The sequence below is a fragment of the Nelumbo lutea genome, chromosome 1, assembly GCF_056320005.1.
Source record: "Nelumbo lutea isolate HS-2025 chromosome 1, American lotus-T2T, whole genome shotgun sequence".
Taxonomy (NCBI): domain Eukaryota; kingdom Viridiplantae; phylum Streptophyta; class Magnoliopsida; order Proteales; family Nelumbonaceae; genus Nelumbo; species Nelumbo lutea.
In genome coordinates, this window is record NC_142684.1 from 156,199,464 (window position 1) to 156,221,965 (window position 22,502).

The 22,502-nt window shown below is 37.3% G+C and overlaps 1 protein-coding gene across 2 annotated transcripts in view; it reads right to left on the reverse strand.

The window, feature by feature from the left end:
* Positions 1-4,995: 4,995 nt before the first annotated feature.
* Positions 4,996-22,502, reverse strand: part of LOC148878576 (CLIP-associated protein-like) — a 70,067-nt gene continuing 52,560 nt past the window's right edge. For both annotated transcript variants that reach the window (XM_088956858.1, XM_088956852.1), the window contains 6 exons: positions 15,918-16,022; positions 15,702-15,776; positions 11,013-11,081; positions 10,833-10,901; positions 9,699-9,800; positions 4,996-5,515 (listed from right to left, as the gene is read on the reverse strand). In XM_088956858.1, the coding sequence (XP_088812984.1) occupies positions 5,357-5,515; positions 9,699-9,800; positions 10,833-10,901; positions 11,013-11,081; positions 15,702-15,776; positions 15,918-16,022 (579 nt within the window). In that variant the 3' untranslated portion in view covers positions 4,996-5,356. The remainder of the gene's footprint in view (positions 5,516-9,698; positions 9,801-10,832; positions 10,902-11,012; positions 11,082-15,701; positions 15,777-15,917; positions 16,023-22,502) is intronic.

A 22,502-nucleotide genomic window follows, 5' to 3' on the forward strand; every position in this document is an offset into this window, starting at 1 on the left:
TGAACCGAACTGACCCATACTCACTCCTAGCACCACGGTTCATGGTCTACGACTCCTAACATGGTAAGGGAAGTTTTAGCAATGACAACATTATGCTTTACTGTAGTTGGCCAACAGTAACTCAATTGCTCAATTGCAATTTTACGACAACTGGGATTGGGAGAAGATGAAAGAACAAAGAGATTAGGGTTTAGCCATTTAGGTATGTTTTTTAAATTGTAATGTTGTATGTGAAAGGGAAATATTATGTTTCCTCATTTACCCTTCGTATTTGTGTTGTATTACAATATATCAAAAGATAATTCGAAAAGCATGTAGGGTACTTTTAGACTTTCAATAAATTTATAACAATAAAACAATATTTTTTACCTCAAACGAATCCAATCCGATTATATATAAAGCCCATTCGAATATGAGATAATCAGATAGGATGTCGGATTGGGCCATAGATTTTCAAGTATCATTGAGAGGCATATTGACTATATTCAAATACCATGTGGCATTCATATATGTTGTCATACAATACACATGTCACTAAATACATTGATGTACATGTCTTTTCATGTGGCATCCATCTATGCTACCACATGGTGGAATGTATGTAGTTGGTGCACATGTTCTTGAGAGTATAAAATATACCAAAGGGCCAAAAAACACAAAGTATTAAAAACTGACTTTGTACTTTTTATGTTTTCCATACTTCAATTTAGCATTTTTTAAAGTACAAAATACCTCAAAGAAACATGCATTTTTTGCTTTTTGTACTTTATACTACCAAAAATATAAAAGTACTTCAAAAAATACAGAAAAATAGGGTCTAATATTCCATTTTTCTTCTCTTTTGGGAGGAAAACAAGATTACAAGACTTTCTGTCCTCTGTTGACTTTGTTCTTTATAGGAATCTATATTATGCTAATCGATCTTATCAAAAACAGTTTTTTTTTTTTTTTTTCCCACATAATGCTGTAAGAGAAAAAGAAATTGCACTCTTCATTTAAATTTTTTTAAATGGTTATCATGATTGAAGATGGCGAGAGAAATAAAAGATGGGCAGACGAAGGAATTAAGGTTTTGCATATGATAATGAAAGAGTAAGAGAGCAAGGAAAATAGAAATTTGTTCAGTTAACATTTTTATTGGGTGGTATTACGGTCAAAAAATGTTATATTTCCCGCTCACCAGTCACCAAATTCAACCTTATTTTACAAACATAAAATAATGTCAATTGAGTAAAATTGGTGATATTTATTGTAAAAAAATCTAAAATTAAATTATGTTCCCATTAAGATTAGAAAACATGGTTATCATTAGAATATTGATGGAGATCTACCATTCTTGTGATTATTTGTAAAAGCTTTGGGGCTGCCGGACTGTGCTTTCTTTTTACATTTTAATTTTGAGTAAGAAAAAAAATGTTTTTTAGATTTATATATCGCCCACATCGCTCTATATGGGACCTACATTGTTTAATCCCTTTTTGGGGCCTAGGCACATGTTTGAACTTAATAATAATAATAATAATAATAATAATAATAATAATAATAATAATAATAATAATAATAATAATAATAATAATAATAATAATAATAATAATAATGATAATAATAATAATAATAATAATAATAATAATAATAATAATAATAATAATAATAATAATAATAATGATAATGATAATAATAATAATAATAATAATAATAATAATAATAATAATAATAATAATAATAATAATAATAATAATAATATATTTGTTCAGATGAATATTAACATTTGAATTTATTAAAGGGAAACTTTCTTAAAATAATTTTAAGTTTTAGAAAATTGACTAATTCTACCCCTACTGTTTATGTATTGTCTTAAAATACCCCCAAGTTTTTTAACAATTGACTAAATTCTCACTTTTGTTAGCGTCGGTTAATGGAAAGATGATTCTTCTTTAAATTTTCAAAATGAAACATTTGACACCTTGCTACAATTCGTAGATGGATTTAGTAGCTGAGATGGGCCTTCCATTTTGGTTGTAGATGAAGCAATGTAAAGATGCGGTGACCAAAGAGATGAGCCTTCTTTTTTTAGTGGGAATTAGGGATGAGCAAAAAAAAAAAAAAAACCAAAAAATTGGTTAACCAAACCGGTTGGTTTGGTTTCGATTTTGATTTTGGTGTTTTTAAAAACCGAAGGTACTAGTTTGATTTTGGTTAACCAATATAGATGACCGATGGTTAACCGAACTGACTAGTATACATATATTTCTATATATTTTATATATATTTATGTATATTATATATTTTATATATTATAAATTAATAAATATGCATTATATATAAATATATTTATAATATATGATATACTATTTATTATTTAAAATATAATATTTTGTATATATTTATAATTTATTATTACACATACATTTTTATAATATATATTGTAAAAATAAAAAAAATGAAAATCCAACGAACCGAACCAACAATTAATTGAATTGGTCAACCGGTTAACTGATTGGTTTCGGTTACCAATTTTTCAAAAACCACTAGTACTGATTCGATTACAAAAAAAGGCCCACAATTTAGTTAAACCGAACCGTGGGCACCCCTAGTGGGAATCAAATGGGTAGAAAAAAAAAGATGGTGCACCATTCCACTGTCCCACGGTGGAGATGCTCAATTTTAGTTGAGTTCACCGCCCCATCAATTCTCTGTAACAAAAGGAAAATGCTGAACCCAACCCACAATCAGGTTGACTCCATTTTGATCCCAAAACGAACACAATGTGGAACTTATTGTGTTTTTTTTTTTTTTTTTTTTTTTTTTTGAAAATTTTGATGTGAAATTTGATCCTTTTTCGTTTGATGGGTCTTAATAGATGATTTTTATTTATTATGAAGCAATCTAGTGAAACTTGTTGCCTTTTTCTTTTTGGATACTCTAGAGTTATTGAGAACTGTGGAGAATTGAATTGTGATGATGGTATAAGTTAATGGGTGAAGATGGGTCTAAAACTTAGAAATTTCATCTTAAGCTCAAATTTGATTATTTTGTGAAGTGATGAGCAATGACAAGTGACAACTATAATGTTAGCATTGCTTGCATCATGTGCTCCATTGCCATACCATCTAAAAACACACAAAGGACAATATGTAATAAAAAAATATCAATGATAATGCAGGGGTTACAGGGCTGTTGCTTTTCTCGATTTAAGGCCTTCATGGCGCTCAATCCTATGAGCAAGTCAGCCCTATAAACTTGGATACAACTGTAACGTTGATTTTTATTAATTTTGTAATGCACATTTTTTTCTTGATTTGCATTTGTTTTTCTGTAGGTTTGCCAATGAAGATGCTTAAATTTCATTGAAATGTGGGGAATTCGAAATTACCTTTGCATCCTGATTTTCTTTTTCTCTACTAGTTGTTGGTTTTTATTTCAGAGGACAATTCCTATTGTAAACACTTGTATTATAATCTTCTTTTTATTAATGTTTGAATTTTGAGACTTCTATAAAAAAAGAAGAATGGGATCAGAGGGAACAAAAATGACATGATTATGAGTCAAGTCAGTTTTAGAGGATTTGACAACATTGTCATCGCATTAGTACTCACAGATTTCTTAGAGAAAGAAATCATATGGCGGTGTTGATTGAAGACTTTCTCAACACCATCAGAGTTCTACCTTGATTATGATGTCACAAACATAGAGGCAATCTTAAAAAATAGATGACACAAACATGAAGGCAATCTAGAAAAACAGATGACTACAAGAAGCTAAAGCCTTATGCTTTTGAACACTTTGTATCTACTGAGGTAGCAACTGCAGTATTGGATGCAAGACGGATGCTGCAGGACGTTGTGACCTTTTCTTGAATCACCGCCTATGAATTTGGTGCCTGAAAGTATGTCTCTTATTAATCAGAGACCATGGGGTCAATCTGATCCAACGAATCAAAACGAGGCTGTGAGGTAGCAGAGACCGTGGAGGACTACCCAGAATAATGACACGAAGGTTTAAAAGCACTGTTGACGGAAGAGTCGAGCACACTAGTTGTTCTCAAGCTGTATACTGCATTCTTCCTTTCTCCCTCACTTTATTGTTGTTGGGAAAGGATATTTGTTCCTTTATTACAGGAGGCATCTATGGAGTTCTAATGTTCTACAAGCTACAAAGAACTCAAATTTTCAGGAAGAAAATTTGAAAAATAAAGAAGGGCAAAATGAACCACAAAATGGGTAATATTAGGTTTTAAAAAAATTATATACATTACATGATGTTACATGTGAATGGACTGTAATGAAACACTAATAACATTAACAGCAGGGCCGGAGTTAGTTAGTTATCAGAAAACTTAAGGGTAATAATTTGAACCTTGTATATATACTATGCAATGTTTATTTGAAACACGTTATTTATGGATGAAGTCTCTTAACCCTTGGTGCCGAGTTTTTTAATTGTATTAGAGCCAAAGTAAATATTTTCTATTCTTCTTATCCTTATGCTTGGTTATTTTTAGGCAAGCTTCTAAATATCGACACGGCTGATACACCGGTAGGGCGTTTCGGCCTGTGTCGGTGTTTTTTTTTTTATATTTTACTTTTTCTTTCGAAATCAGTTCAGAAGGGGTGATTTAAGGCCCAGCTACCCTCTGAACCAGTGGTTGACCCAATACAAGTCTACAACCCCTGTAGGGGCATATCAAAAAGCCACTGGCACGACACGGGCCAATACATGTCGATACTTCGAACCTTGGCTTTAGGGAGATGGAGGTTCATCATTGGATCAGTCCCCTAGTAGAGAGTAGTCTGCGTAGAGACTTAAACTCGATCAATCATGTTAAAGCGCAACCAGCTGGATGAAAGCTCAAGGATGCGTCGATATAAGAAACAAATTAACCATCTAACAAAGCTGAAATAAAAGCCCACAATCAGGTGGCTTATCGGTCTTGAATGTTGCTGTAATTCATCTATGCCGAGATGCAAATTAACCTAAGATTAATAAAGAAAGCAATGCAAAAGAACACCTTTGCTGTGGCCTTATCTTCTGCGCCATACCGTCTACAATGACAAAAAAAAGCCCAGAATTCATTCTCGTAACAATGGGGATATTGTTACACTTATTTAACAAAACCCAACATGACCCCCTCCCTACCTCACTCACTAAATGGGCATACATAAGTACATTTTCACAACTTTGTTTCACCTACACAAGCACTCTCAACTCAAATCTTACCCCAAAACCAAAAAGCACACAGTGAAAACCCAAGAATCCCTTGTAATCTATTTCACACAATATACAAAATGGACAAATAATGAATAACCCAACCCCACGACCGAAACTATAATATCCATCCACACTAAGAAAACCACGGCTAGCCGCTAGCATCTATTGCAGTGCCCGTCCTGGCTTGTGAAATTCGGTTAGCATAAATTGTCACCAACCGCAACTGCGTGCTGTTGAGCCCTTCCAGGTATGGTAAGAATGCTTTTCCAAGCATGATATAGATATCTACCAAACAGAAAACAACGGTCTGCAAAACCAACCACAAAATAAAAAGAGAAAACCATGATCAAATATAGAAAACCACCATCTATAAAGCTGCCATCAAGATGCTTATGGAAAGCGATTTCAACGATCATAAAGAAAAACATCTCCCGTTTCACAGGTCATATCCACTATCGAAAATTTCTAATGCATAAATGATTGTATCACTTTCACATATGTGCTGATATCACCCTGTAATTAGTTAATTAGAGAAAAAGAGATTTCATTCGTTCATCCAAATCAATGGCCTCTGTACCTTTGTGCCTATGAAACCGAAAAAAGGAAAAAAAAAAAAAAGAAAACAGTGCCATTCAATAGGCTCTTTAGCCCCATTATCATTGGTAGAGAGGAAGAAGACATTATGAGCCTTAAAACTGTTTTGCCCAAAAAATGTCTTAACTTGACATAAAATCCCTTAAATGTTATCATGGCAACTCAAAACTATGGTTCCAGCCATGGCAACATGAAACACTTAGTATGATAGTTCTTGTCATGTTCTGATGACCCAGCTAAAATTAATTTTAGAATAATAAGAAATCCTTAACACCCTCATGCATCAATATTAGACCTGGCAACAAGTTTACCCAACCCGCGAACCCGACCCAACCCCAAAAAAGGGTTTGGTTTCCCAAATCCGAGAATAACCCAACCTGACCTGAAAATTGGGTTGGACCAGGTCATGGGTCAACCCACTGGCCCGATTTTCAGGTCTAATTGGGACTATTTAGTTTTTATTCTTTGAATTTTTGAATTTTCACACTTTTTATTTTTCATTTAGAAATTTAAGGTTAATTCTTTTAATTTTGGAATTTTCATGTATTTTTTATTTATTTTTTGAAGTTCCAGTTATTTTTATGGTTGACCCCTAACCCAAACATTTAGGGTTAGGGTCTAGCATTTGCTGGTCCAACTCAAAATTCAACCCAACCCAAAACCAACCTGAAATGTCTTCACCCAACCCGAACCCGACCCACACAACCCAATGCTAGGTCTAATCAACATGATGCCAAAACTTTGACTCACCAAGTTTTTCTATAATTTCTTATTTAGACTATTAAGTATCAAGTGTTCATGAAGTTCAGCTTTTATATAAGCATGCATATCTGCATTATTTGTCAAGGTGTTGAGTAGGTGTACAGTAGGCAGCAAAGCACTTTTGGATGCTCACTAATGCTGTGCATTTTGCATTCCTTACTTGAAGGACTTATCTCCCTTTTGCACTTAAAAACTCAGTGTTCATAGGGGCATTTTAACTGCAAAAAGGAGAAAAGTCCAAAAAATAAGGAATGCCAAATGCGGCCTTAATGGATGACCTTGGATCAGTTATAGTATGTACTATCTTATGGTAGACTTGCATACATAAAAATATACTTTATATATAATTCAATTTTTTAGCTTTTATACTATATCATGGAGGATGGTCATAAACAGAATCATAGTATGCATATAAATATATTGTTTGGCCTTCATTCCTTCCAGGTAAGGGATGCAACTGGCATGGTTTTAGTTTGAAGCATTGGTATAGAAGATTCCAGATGTTTCTTTCTTATTCTTCTTAAACCAGAATTCCACCCCCAGCACCAATAGAGTAGAACAGCTTATTATTCCTTTATATTTCTTTATGACTTTATGTTTGGACTCTTGCTACTAATGGAGTTGTTTCTGTTTTTCATCGTTGTATTGTAAGCTAATAGGATAAATGGACATGAGTTCATCATTGATTCTTTTCACCAATTTCCTCTCCCACATGTCTCTTCTTCTTCTCCTCTTTCTCCTCTCATTCTAACAGCAAGGTTAAACATTCAGTCATCATCTCTTCTTGGACATCACATTTTTAAGTGAACAAATGCAAGACTCTTACTTATCCAGAAAAAAAAAAAGCAAAAGACTCTGTTGACTAGGGTGGACAAGAATCAAGCTTTTCTTGAGCTATTCGAGCTCGGTTCGTGACAAGTCTGCTCAGCTCAACTCAAGTCGAGCTTCAAAATGAATTCGAGTCTAAGTATTGGGTGTATATTATATAATTTATAGTTATTAATTTTTATTAGTGGGAACACAATTATATCGTGGTCCCTGCTGTATAGTAGTTTTCAATTATTTTGTTATAATGGGATGGGAGGGAAAAAAACCCTCATTCAATTGAAGGAACTCAAGAAGAGTCGAAGACCCAGGACTCAAGACTGTGAACTGCGACTATGAACTCAACTATGCCTGTGATAGATCATTGAAGCTTTAGTTCAAATGAGAAAAGGCCCTAGAGTAATTGATTCCAGGTTGTCTAGTGAAGGCATCAAGCTCCAAATCAATTCCAGGCTGTTCTTCTAATTTTAGGTGCCTTCTGGCTTCCATAGGGACTTGGATTTATTATTGATTTGGGTTCAAGTCAGGGGAGCTCGTTCGATCAAGTTCCAAATTGAGATTGAACTCACCCAATCAAGCTACAAACCGATTCCAGAAGAATATCCAGGTGCAAATCGGTTGAACTCCTCTTGATTTCAAGTTCCTTCTGGCTTCCGCGTGGAGTTGGATTTATTGATTTGATTTGGAACTCAGATTTGAGCTCGAGAGGCTTGGTTCACTAGTCAAGCTTGAACATAAGAGTTTTTTACTCAAGCCAAATTTGACCTAGCATTTCTAGTTCGAATTGAGCACAAGCCTGAATTCAAGCTTTGTATTTTTATGCTGAGCTGAGTTCAAATAATCAAATATTTGGCTTGGCTCGGCTCGAATCCACCCATACTGCTGAGACATCATCAGCTAGCATTGTGATATCAAAAGGTGCAAAGATGGCTTACTAAAGAAACAAAGAGCCCATAGATTTTGAATAAGGGTGGACTCGCACACGTTTTAGGATCAGTATCTTCCAAAGTATTCATTTTGGAAAATTTTTACTGGGAAATAAAGAAAAAATACAGTTAAAAATCTGATAATATCTCTCAATTGGAAGTTGGAACCAGAAATTGATGATGACCATAATATTTTGAAATTGAACAATGGTGGTCTTCTAATTTTCAAGTGTCCACAGAATTTTCGAGTCTCAGAGCACCCACTTTGTGCGAAAAATCCAAATACACTACCTTGTGTAAATCTGGCTCTACCTTAGACCCTATTGGAAATCCCAGTTTCCTACAAATGGCACACATGTTCAGTATTCTACATCAGCCTTATACACTACCTTGTTCTGAAACTTGTTTTTTTTTTTTTTTTTTTGGTAACTGAAAAAAATTCAAAATTTTAATTTAAAGATGCCCCAAGAAGGGTTTTGTCCACATGGTGAGAATTTTGATCTGAAACTTGTCCCATGAAAAGAGGGTGGCTACAGGAATATGTGAGGTGCCACCAATTGGGTCCCAGCAATATTTCCTTGTGGGAAGTTCCTGATTCATTGTGAATACATCAAACAAGCAAACTAGCAAGTTGTCCACTTGTAACAATTACATATAACTAATATTCTTGAATAGAAAATAATTTCTCACATTGAGAGCAGCTAGTTACCAGGGTCCTTACTACATATGGAAATAAAGTGTATAAAAATTCCAGTCAAGTATTTTTTTTTTCAGGTGATGTAATGGATATTTGTTCTCACTTCCCAAGCTGATTTCAACTAAAAGGAATATAGCTTGATGAGTGAGGGAATTTTGGTGCATGAAGAAAAAAGAACTACGATGGATAAGGGATAATGAGGATGACTTGTGACTGTGATTTCTGTAGCAAAACATTCAAGAAACAGGGCTTTTTCACAGATTGATTAAATCTTTTTCTTTTTTTCGTTTAAGATTGGTTAGATTGGTTAAATCATTGGCAAAGAGGCATGGCATATCAGTGGTTGATAGACCAGAACTATATTGGGAACCTGCTACATCCCATAGCAGGTTGTTGGGCTTTCCAGGCCTGCTTCCTTTGGGCTTGTTTTATTGGGGTTGCCTTGATTCAAAGGCTTTGGTCTGGCCCATCTTGGTTGTTTTATGCTCCTATTCAGATTCTCTTTGTATCTTTTGCTCTTCCTTTTGAACATGTTTTATTCTCTTCTCCTTATTAGACGACCAGACCCTACATCAGTGGGAGCCTCGTGCACTGGGCTGCCCATTTAAACGACTAGACAAGAGGAAGTTGCAAACTATTTCTAAACATATTAGACATTCAGCAAAGACCAAAGGAAACTTTCTTACCTTACGAACATCTGCACTCTGGTTTCCAAATGCATCAAAAAGAGAAGGTAGAAATGAAGGCAACTGAGCCATCACTTCCTCTTGTGAGAGCCGCCCCACTAGCTGAAGGCATACAGAGATATTTGCAAATGTCATTATACTAAAAATAACAAATGATTACAATTCTAAATTGGCATTTCAGAAAGAAAATTGCTCCCACTTCCCTTATGCTTTGTCTGGTATATTAGAAAAATTGTGTAGGAAAAGAAAATGATATAATAAAGGGAAAAAAATAAAGAAAACTACACCTGCTTTTCTCATTTCTTCTTCATCGTCAAAGAAAAAGGACCTAGAAATTCCTCAAAACCCACATTTGTTTAAGGGGAGGCAAGAAGAGGTTGGACAGACCCAACCAGAAAAGTTAATAACCAATTAAAAATCATAAACGTATATATGTCCAAACCTCTGGCATCCTCGATGATAAATACTTTGATGCCAGGAAAGAACTGTATAAGGAAAAAGTGGCAAATCCCAACCAATCCTCACAAAAATGTAAGGAGAGTACAAAGTCTTATTTTAAATTAAAAAAATGAATAAACTACCTAGGGGGAGTTGAATCTCTGACCTGGGATCATATCCTACCTTCATCAATCCTAACATAATTGCTGACTACAGACCCATTACTCACCAATAAGCTAAGACCCAATGCTGGTTCTAGTTATTCAGGGTCTTGTGAAGAGTGCACTAGAAAAAGGAACTGACGTAATGGCATTTCAACAATAAGTGGTCACTTTCAGACTTGAACCCATGTTCTTACACTGGTCAGTCTGAGATTTTACCATCACGCTGAGCAATAGCCCTTAGAATCTATTATTATATTGTTGAGAAAGTCTGTCTTTAGTGTGGTTATGCATGAGACCTTACATTAGCTTTTTGATGGAATGAGCTTTAGTGCTTAATGACTTCAAGAGCTTTGAGTGTAGAGATTTTCTTTAGTTGAGACACTCTTTTGGGTATAGAAGACAGTAGTTTTTTTTGGATTTGGGCCCCTCATGTATATCATTACACAAACAAAAAGTTCTTTGATTATTCATGAAAAATATAAATGGCCCAAATAATTAATGGTGAAAGCTTGATAAGAATAAAAATGAATACCTTTGTCAAACAGTTGATGCAAGTAACAAGAGTTTTCTCATCTTCACTGACCAATAGTGGTACAATAACCTGAAAAATATATCAAGATCAACTAAGGGCTTTGTGAAAGTTTAGATGCTAATTCAACAATTCTTCAGTTCCTCAGATTCAGACAAGAAGATAAAATCGAAATTTACTTACTGTTAGACACCTGAATGGATCATACTGAGACAATACAGTAGTTAAACAACGCTCTGCTTCATTTGCAACCTGGATGAAGAAAAGGTGATAGGATTTAGAAAGAAAATATTTATGTATATATGTATGTTTATATAAAGAACTAGAGTTAAAAACAAGGATACTGTTAGAATTCGGCCTGCCTTTGAGCTTTGTTAGTCTGATAACAGTCAAGAAGAAAGAGGAAGAAAGAGGGAAGAAAGAGAGAGAGAGAGAGAGAGAGAGAGAAAAGAGGAGAAAAAGAGAGAAGAAAAGTCTGGTTCCAATTAGGGTAAAAGTTGCACCACCATTCGGCCAGACATGTTTTTATATTATTAACAGAATGGAAAAGACACATGTGCCCTTATTTAAGTGAGGGACACTAGTTCTAATATAATATTACAGATCAACAACCTCAACATAAGTATAAAGACAGAAATACCCCTACACTAACACTCTCCCTCAAGCTGGTGAGTATATATCATATAATCACAGCTTGTTACATATGTAGTCCGCTCTTCCCCGACTCAACCCTTTTTAAAATAAGTCTGCCCACTGGTTCCCTGTATTAACGTATGCAGTGTCTATCACTCCATTCAGCACCTTCTCCCTCACAAAGTGATAATCAACCTCTATGTGCTTGGTTCTTTCATGAAACACCGGATTAGAAGAAATATGAGCTGCAGCCTGATTGCCACAATAGAGATTCATTGGAGTATTAATGTTGTACCCTATCTCCTGTAGAAGGTTCCTTAGCCACACTAATTCACAAGCAGTATATGCCATAGCTCTATATTCTGCCTCTGCACTGCTTTTTGCCACAACTGTCGGCTTCTTACTTTTCCATGTCACCAGATTACCTCCCCAGAAAAGTGCAATAACCTGTGGTAGACCGCCTATCAGACATAGAACCAGCCCAGTCAACATCGATATACCCTTCTATTTCAAGTGTTCCACTACTTTTGTATATCAAACCACAACTAGGGGCCCCTTTTAAATACCTCACAATTCTTAGAACCGCATTCCAATGAGGAACCAAAGGTTTCTGCATGAACTGACTTACCACACCAACCACAAATGAAATATCTAGCCGAGTAATGGTTAGGTAGTTTAGTTTACCTACAAGTTGTCGATATCTGCTAGGGTCTTCAAACACTTCACCCATATCACTGCTCGGCTTAGTATTTGTTTCCACAGTATTTCAGCTGGTTTAGCACCTAACAAACATGTTTCCTCTTGCAAATCAAGCACATATTTCCTCTGACACAAATTAATACCGTGCTTAGACCTTGCTACTTTTATCCCCAAGAAATATTTCAATTTACCAAGGTCCTTTATTTGAAAATGTTCCTGTAGAAAAGTCTTCAACCTATCAATGCCCATTTTATCATTCCCGGAAATAACAATATCATCTACATACACCACCAATAGTATTTTTCCTGCCGGAGAGTCATGACTGAAGACGGAATGATCAACTTGGCACTGTTTCATACCAAACTTCTTTACCACCTCACTGAACCTACCAAACCATGCTCAAGGAAACTGTTTAAGCCCATATATAGCCTTCATGAGTCTGCATACCTTACCTTTCTAGGTCCGAGAATAGCCAAGGAAGATGCATTTAAGGGATCGTGCATCTAACTTGTCATTCCCGGGGCCCAGATTATGGACAAAGCAGACACACCCAAATACCCGGGGAGAAAGAGGAAACAAAGACAAGATGGGAAACCAGGTAGTAAATGGGGAATGACCATCAAGGATAGATGTGGGCATCCGATTAATCAAGAAGCAAGAAGTAAGCACCACATCACTCCAAAAGGGTTTGGGAACATTCATGTGATGCATGATGGATCGGGCTGTTTCCAAGAGATGACGATTCTTTCTCTCAGCCATTCCATTTTGTTGTGGGGTGTATGAACATGAGGTCTGATGTATAATGCCATGTTGGTCCAAGTATTCTTGAAATGATGAAGATAAATATTCACAGCCATTATCAGAACAAAAAATTTTAATGTGAACACCAAATTGATTGCGAATCTCAGCATAAAATTTCTAGAAGATGGTAAACAATCCACTTATTTCTTTCATTAAATAGAATCACGTCATCCTTGAAAAATCATCAACAAAAATGACAAAATATCTATATCCATTATATGACATCACTTTATAGTGAATCAAAGAAAAAGGACTCGACACACGGTTATCAATTCTAGAACTAAAGGGAACACGATGGTGTTTCCCAAACTGATATGGCTCACAATCTAAAACAGAAAGTTGACTCAACGAAGGAACCAAAGATTTCAAAACTTTCAGCGAAAGATGACCAAATCGACAGTGCCACTAGAGAGAAGAGAGAGATGACCGGAGAGATGTTGATGTTCTTCCACCACTGTCAAGATAATACAATCCACCAGCTTCATGCCCTCCACCAATCTTCATCCCCGTCTTGAGATCCTGAAAAACACACATAGAAGGGTAAAAAGGTAATGGAACAATTAAGTGACTTGGTCAGCTTACTAACAGACATAAAGTTAAACAAAAATTTAGGGGCATACAAAACTGAGGATGGGGATACAGGGTCCAAGTCAACATTACCAACACCACAAATGGAGGATGTGGAAGCATTAGCAAGGGTAACAAATTGTGATGTTGAGCAATGAGAGAAGAAAGAAAACACACATGGAGTTCCAGTCATGTGATCGGAGGCTCCAGAGTCAATAATCCAAGGATTGAGTGTGGATGCCAAACAAGCCATACCTGAGTGTGCAAAGGTAGCCGTGTTCTGTTGAGATGTGGATTGGACAAACCTCTCATACTCATCACGTGGAACACTCACCATCTCATTCCCAGAACTATCTGTGGATGTAAGAGGCATTTGATTAGCTAAACGATTCTCCTATCTGGAACTGGAACTAGTGTCACTAGTCATGGCATGATTGGCCCAGGTTGAGGGTGGACCATGCAAGTCATAGCGATAATTAATGGTATGTCCATCCATACCACAATGAGTGCACCTCCTCGGACCTGAGCCACGTCCTCTACCACGAGCTCCCCCTGAATCTCTACCTCCAATACGACCACTACCACGGTTATAGGTAAGTCCACCACCACCATTCCGGCCATATACCGGACCACTGCTACCACCACGGCCAGACTGAGCTCCCCAAGCTCCACCATTAACACCACGACCCCTTGACACTGCAAAGGCTGATCTATCTGAGACATTAGAGTTCTCAGTAGATCCAAGATTAGTCCTCCGAAGTCGAGCAAACACCTCTTCTAAAGAAGGGAGAGCTGACCCTCCTAGTATATGAGCCCGTACTGGTTCATACTCAGACTTCAACACTGCCAAAAATAAAGTCACATCAAGTTGTTCTCTCTGTTGTTGCTAAATTTTGACATCAGAAGTGAGGGGGTGATAAACATTCAACTCATTACGGATGTTTCTCATACTAGCATAGTACTCCTCAAGACTCTAATTGCCCTGTTGCAGATTAAAGTATTCCTGATACAGCTGATATACTCTAGTTGTATTGTCTTGACCAGAATACAACTTCTTAGCATGGTCCCACACATCTTTGGCAGTGTCAAGAAACATGAAATTTACACTAATCTTGGGTTCCATACTATTCCATAGCCATGTGATAATCTGTGCATCTTCTTGTTCCCAGTCTTCATACTCATGAGAATCAGTGGAGGGTTTCTCCTCCCTTATGTGTTTCACCTTCTTCTTTGCCTTCAGAAAAAACTTCTACAGATTTAGCCCAAGGTATATAATTCTCTCCATTCAGTTTAATGGAGGTCATTTGAACATTCAGGTAGTCAGTAGGTATCATCACATTGGATTTGCTATCACTGTTATCTCCCATTGCTGAATTCTGTTATCACTGAATTCGGCACACTGCACACTATTTGAGCACACTGATCACACTGGTTTCAACACTTGTTATTGCTGAGCACACTGATCCTCCTTTGAATCACACAAAAAAACAGCATAAACCCTAACACACTACAGTCTGAAATTCCATCATACGATCTGAAACATAATTCCTATTTGATTAATAACAGAAAATATGAACAGAAATCTCTTACCTCATCACTTGAAAGACAAACCACACGAGAAGAAAATCAGTCCACACAAGACACCTACTGCACCACACGAATCAGCCCTCTCCTCTTCATCGATTAGGGGAGGGCTTCTTAGAAACCACAGCAACCGACCACACAAGACACAACTGGAGGCATAGAAACCTCCAAGGGAAGAGGGTGACCACTCCTTTTCAGCCCTTTCCCTTATCTCCAATCGATGGCAGAGAAATCAAGGGAAAACCCTAGATTGAGTGTGCAGAGAACAAAAATCTAGGCAGATCCGAGTTGCTTAGTTTGCTCTGATACCATGTTAGAATTCGGCCTGCCTTTGAGTTCTGTTAGTCTGATAACAATCAAGAAGAAAGAGGGAAGAAAGAGAGAGAGAGAGAAAAGAGGAGAAAAAGAGAGAAGAAAAGTCTGGTTCGAATTAGGGTAAAAGTTACACCCCCATTCGGCCAGACATGTTTTTATATTATTAACAGAATGGAAAAGACAAATGTGCCCTTATTTAAGTGAGGGACACTAGTTCTAATATAATATTACAGATCAGCATAAAGACAGAAATACCCCTACACTAACAAATACCTTGGCAATCATATCCTTTGTTACATGAAGCAGCTTCTCAATTACGATTTCCACTGAATCTTCCATGGTTGCTTTCTAGAAGTAAACACAAAGTTTTCAGTAAGATATCAGATTTGGGTAGGTGCACGAATGCTGCAGAGAGCCAGATTTTTGAGTTTGAAAGTACAGACATAGAAAAACATCCTACAATAGATTCAAAAAAGATAGAACATAGACCTGATTATTGAACATTTCAACAATCAAAGAAAGAGAAAGTTCCCTGATTGAAGAATCAGAATCATCCAAAACCTCGAGTACAACAGTTAGAATCTGATTGAAATACTGCAGATGCACAATTCGAAAACCATCAGCATCAAATTATTATCCACGAAAAATGGCTTGCTACTGTTATGATAAAAATTACATCTGTTCTTTTTTCCTCAACTTCTTGAGCAAACTATATCATGATTTGATTTGAAATCAGGACCCTTCTAGCACATGCAAAGGAAGATAACGAAATCAACTATTACATTAACTTTCATTTGCAAAACAAAATATAAAAGGACAGAAAAAACTAGAAATAAGAAGCATTTTGTGGAACTTGCAAAAAATTGGTCTCAACAAGAAAAATCAGATAAAGAACTGTTCTAATTCATAAAAGGAAACGAAGAGGCAAAACTGTTGAGTCATGGGAACAATAATTTTCATGTGGAAGGGAACTGATTGTCACCATTTTTCTTTCATGCTTTTGGTGGTGGTGATTAGCAGAACTTTGCTGAAAGCAGAACAATTAAGGTCGCATTTGGCAGTCAGGTAAGGTAGCTCATTGGACCTTTAAAAAAGTTCTATTAAAAAGTCAGTTAAGGGAGTTTGGTTAGCACCATTTACCAATGATAAATAAGGAGTATCAAGTTCCTGATAATATCAGTTTCTTATTTTCACCTCAATGTCAATATTACCCTTTATATAGCATACCGCATAAAAAACAATGCACCAATGCTATTAAAATAATTGCTACCATAAATAGAAAAGCTCCATTTGTCAATGTGTCCATTGACCTATCTCTACAAACATTTCAATTTGATTTGTGTAAGAGGTGTAACACAGGAGATGAAGGTGGTTTGGTGTAGTGTAGGTTGGAATGCTAACAGGGATCATGCTTGTTGGGAGCGACCCAAAGGCATGGACAGGAATCAACTAAGCTAAAGCTTTTGTAGAGAGATATAAGCCTTGCCTAAAAAGAAACAATTCATGCAACGGAAAGAGCAGCAATTAGCAGAATGAAAACAGTAATCATAAAGGAAAAAGAATAAAAAAACTTATAATTCCACATAAATATTAGTTGTGGCAGAACAGTGTGGAAAAACAAATCACAGATCACTTTTCTTGTTCTGGGTAAGAAGCTGTGGCAGAATAGTGTGGAAGAGAAGTAGTGGGTAAGGTTCAATATTAGGGCTTTAGCATCAAAATGAAACATAGAAGAGACATGTTTGTGCTCTTTAAAAACCTTGACTGGGGTAAAATTGGAAACAAAATATCACTTAAAATTTTGGCCTGGATAAGTTAAAAGAACAAGGAGATTTGAACTCTTTTTTTTTTCACATTAATGGTTTGAAAAGGTTGATTTTGTTGGAACTCACCACATGTTAGAATCCCGTGTTTTCTCTTTATTTGATATTCGATCGGGGTGATGCCATGGATAACTAGTACTCATGGCTTGATCATTAATAGGATGGAAAAAAGACCAGCAGATTGGAAATGAAGATAATTATTTCCATTTTTTTTGTTTTTTTTTTCCGGGAGAGGAGGGCAAATTACTCAGAATAGAAAAAAAAAACACTTTCAAGTCTCACAATTTTCTATCTTCCATCAGTTTCTGAGAAGATGAAAATAAAATTGGCCAGATCTTTTTATGGAAAGATAGAAACAAGAAGAATTTCAGCAACTGGCAATGACTGAAGAGGTCAAAGGGCCTTAGAAACATCAAAACATTATTTTATACTATTTCTTTAAAGGTTGCAGCCATTAGAGAGAGCATATAGGCCCATGGAAGAAGGTTTGCAGAAAAGTACTACACAATACAGGATGGGATACCAGAAAGTTACTATACCATAATGTGCTTATGGAAAGGAAACATGAATTATTTTTAAGGATACGTGTTAAACTGCAACTACAAAGTTTCAAATGGGAAAATAATACAGTTTTACGAGGATACATGGGGTGATGCAGAATGTATTTTCCAAGTATGTCCAAGACCATAAGTCCCAAAAAGAAGATAATGCCTGCTTTTAAATTAGAGATGGATAGGTAGGGAGGAACCCTGTGTTTATACAAGCATTTCCTTCAAGGGAAGTAGAGAAGAGGTTTGATCCTTTGCCTAAGAGTGGTGAGAAATCTAATTATTTATTACCGCCTTGATCATCTCTTTGGTACTTGTTGAAGATTAATCAGTTTTATGATGTTTTTATAAATAGATGTTTTATGTTAGTTGTTAGATAGGAGGTGGGGACCACAGCAGTTATGTGAGTCCAAATTTTATTATGTTTTTGTGTCTTATATATGCTGTTTTATGTCTTGCCGCCCTATAAGGGCATAGTTGTCATTGTACTGCTCTATTATTTTTAATATAAATAATAAGTGAAGGGGGCAGCCAGATCATTGCTCCCCTTTCTTTTCAACTTTTCTTCTCTTCTTCTCCTTCTCTCTTCCTTCTTCTTGAAGAAACTCCTTTTATTTCATATTTTTTTAATTCAGCAAGCTTTCTACTTGGTATCAAAGCAGCGGCTAGGGTTTCTAGAAGCATTCTCATGCAGCCCTAGATCAGCCGACTATATGAAGTAATAAAGGGCTGATCGATCTGCTGTAGATTGCCCAATTCTTGGATTTTTGGTGGGATCTTGTCATCAGGAAGGTGATCTACTGATCGGCATCAAAATTAGGAAGAATTGGAGTATGGGGAAGAGTCCTAGAAAAGTTGGACTCTTTGTTTTTGAGAGAGAAATGATGTTAGCATCTTGAGAGAGAAACTTGAGAATGTTTGATAACCAAGGAAAATGATGTTAGCATCTTGATTGTCCTAATGACTGTAAGGGTAGCACATTGGGCATCCATAACTAAATTATTCATGGCAGTACCTATGGATGCAACTCTCAGAGGGTGATGCAAAAACTTGCAGATAGTGCATTGCAAAAACATGCAAAAACTTTGATGGTTAATCCATGGGCAAGTGAGGGTCATCAGATACAGGTGGTGTTTAAAGAAATGACCCTCGAACTAAGTTATTTGGGGCCGACTGAGAATAATAATTCTTTAAGGCAGAACTCTCTCTCTCTCTCTCTCTCTCTCTCTTGCAAGGCATATAGTTGGTTTCCTCTTTGGGATGAACTCATTTTATTATGGTTGATTGTAGGGTAGCAACTGGTTAGATGCCAGAAAATTCTAAAGGACCTTGGTTCCTAAGACACTACAGTAGAGAAGTAAAAGCTTTGGCTATGAGTTTGAGTAGAAGATCAAGACTGTAATCAGTCTTGAATCCTAATAGGTTTTAGGTTTGCAAAACAGAAAAAAAAAAGAGGGAGAAAGGAGAGGGAATAGAAGAGAAACAAGAGAACACAAGTTGTTGAAAGGAGGGACAGATTCTTACCGATCTGCCGCCGCCACTCTCTTAATATTTATAGGTTATGTTTAGTACATAATGGAAAGGACACATCTGCCCTTGGTACTTACATAATAAATAAAGTAAATAAAAGCTGAAATAAATAACTGAATTAACAAACTGACACTACTATAACTGAAACAAATAACTACACTGCTGTCCTATGAACACAGTGGGGACCACTGCAGTGGGGCCCACATCAGTGTTCTCTACACTCCCCCTCAAGTTGGGAGTAGATATCTATCATGCCCAACTTGGATAGGTCTGTCTCTAACTTCTTCCTTGGTACAGCCTTGGTGAGGATATCCGCGAGCTACATATTAGATGTGAAGTACGGAAGACACTTCTTGTGATGTGACCCTTTCTCGCACAAAATGTCGATCAACTTCGATATTTTTTGCTCTGTCATGCTGCACTGGGTTGTGGGCTATATTAATAGCTGCCTGATTATCACAATACAGCATTAAGGGCTTTTCATAGTCAATACCCAACTCTTCAAGTAGTGACCTCAGCCATAAGATTTCAGCCACTCCATTAGCCATTGACCTGTATTCCGCTTCAGCACTGGAGCAGGAAACAACACTCTGCTTCTTACTCCTCCAAGAGACAAGGTTACCTCCCACCAGGGCACAATATCCAGAGGTAGACCTTTTGTCATCAACACTTCCAGCACAATCGGCATCTGTATAGACTTCCACCCTCATGTGATTATTGTTCTTGAGCAATATACCTCTACCCGGGCATCTCTTCAAGTATGCTAATATTCTCTCTGCCGCAAAAAAGATGTGAAGTTCTAGGGGAGTGCATGTACTGGCTAACAACACTAACTGCATAGCTGATATCCGGCCGAGTGAGGCAGAGATATAGAAGCTTTCCAACCAACCGTTGGAACATAACTTTGTCTTCAAGAGGTTCCCCACCCTCTGCACTAATATTGTGATTTTGTTCGATGGGTGTATCAACCGGCTTAACACCCAACTTTCCAGTTTCCGCCAACAGATCTAGAACATATTTTCTCTGAGAGATAAAAATCCCCTGCTTGGATCTAGCAACCTCAATACCCAAAAAATACCGTAGTGCACCAAGATCTTTCACCTCAAACTCTTGATGAATGAGCTGTTTGAGGGACTCAATCTCATGACTGTCATTTCCTGTCACCACAATATCATCAACATATACTGCTAGTAGTGTCAGAGAGGACTCCACCCTCTTGATGAATAGTGTATGATCTGACTGGGCCTGTACATAACCAAACAATCCAAGGGCTAATCTGAACCTATCAAACCAGGCTCTAGGTAACTGCTTCAAACCATGCAATGCCTTGTTCAGTCGGCAAACCTTCTTACATGTCTTTGTATCATAGAATCTAGGAGGCAACTGCATGTAAACCTCTTCTTGTACGTCTCCATTCAGAAAGGCATTTTCAACATCCATCTGAAACAGGGGCCAAGAATGATTTGCTGCAAGGGATAACAAAACTCGAATGGTGGTCATCTTGGCCACTGGGGCAAAGGTCTCCAAGTAGTCTATACCATAAGTCTGAGTGAACCCCTTTGCAACCAGCCGGGCTTTGTACCTTTCAATAGAGCCATCAGCATTATGCTTCACAGTGAACACCCATCTGCATCCCACCGGTTTCTTTCCTTTTGGTGGGTCAACTAATGTCCAAGTATTATTCTTCAACAGGGCATCCATTTCGACTTGCATTGCATCTTTCCATTCTGGAACTGATAAGGCTTCTTGCACTGTTCGTGGAATAGGAACATCGGCAATGGAAGTGAGATAGGACCGGTAAGATGGTGATAGATGACCATAGGATAAGAACTGTGAGATGCTGTGAGTTGTAGAAGTGGTGCAATGTCGTTTCCCTTTGCGAATGGCAATAGGGAGATCAAGGCCATCCACAGAAGGGGAAGTGACAACAGTGAGAGGTATCTTAGTAGGCTATGGATCTGGAGCCGCAGAAGGAACTGGAGCTGGCCGGGACTGCCGAGGACTAGGATCAACCTGCATGCATCGCCTGTGATAGACTCTCAACTCCGGCTCCCTCTGACCACCCCCACCACTACAACCTTCATTATCCAGTGGAATAGGTAAAGGAACAGCCCCACTTCCACTCTCACTACTCTCCCCCTGAGGAAAGAAACCAAAAACAACCCCACTTCCACTCTCACTACTCTCCCCCTGAGGAGAAACCCTAGGATAATAGGGTGTCTCCTCAAAGAATGTGACATCCATGGAGACAAACCGTATCCCTGAAACTGGATCATAGCAGCAATAACCCTTTTGAGTTTGTGCATAACCAAGGAAAATGCATTTGGAGGCCTTAGGTTTAAATTTGGAATGATGAGGCCCGAGAAGCTGAATGAAACAGGTACAACCAAAGGTTTTAAGGGGAACAATGAACAACTCCTCGTCTGGGTATAGAAGGGAAAAGGGGGTTCTCATATCAAGGACCCAAGAAGGAACTCGATTAATGAGATAAACTGTCGTGAGGATAGCATCACCCCAGAAGCGAATAGGTACATTGGAGGTAAACATAATGCTTCTAGCCACCTCCAAGATATGCCTATTCTTCCTTTCAGCAACGCCGTTCTGCTGTGGTGTATAAGGGCAAGTGCTCTGGTGAATAACTCCATGGCTAAGAAGGTAGGAGGTCAATGGCTGAGCAAAGTATTCCTTTGCATTATCAGATATAAGGACTTTGGTTTTGGTCCCAAACTGAGTGAGAACCATCTGATGGAAGTTTTGGGTCAGAGCAGGAACCTCATCCCGAAAACGCATAAGATAGACCCAAGAAAACCGGGTATGGTCATCAACAAACAGTAGAAAATATCTGTACCCACCCATAGAAGAGATATGATATGGCCCCCAAACATCAATATGCACAATTTCAAAAGAGAAATTACTCCTTTTATTACTTAAAGAATAAGAGGTTCTACAATGTTTGGCAAACTCACAACTCTCACACCTCAACTTTGATAACTCCACAGACTCAAATAAAGCAGGAAACAGACTCTTCAAAGACTTAAAAGACAAATGACCTAATCGGTTATGCCAAAACATAACCGAACTCACAGACTGGGAAACAAAAGACTTCTTATCCACTGACTCCTCCCGACGAGAACTCTCTCCAAGCAGATAGATCCCGTTCGTCTCACAGCCAG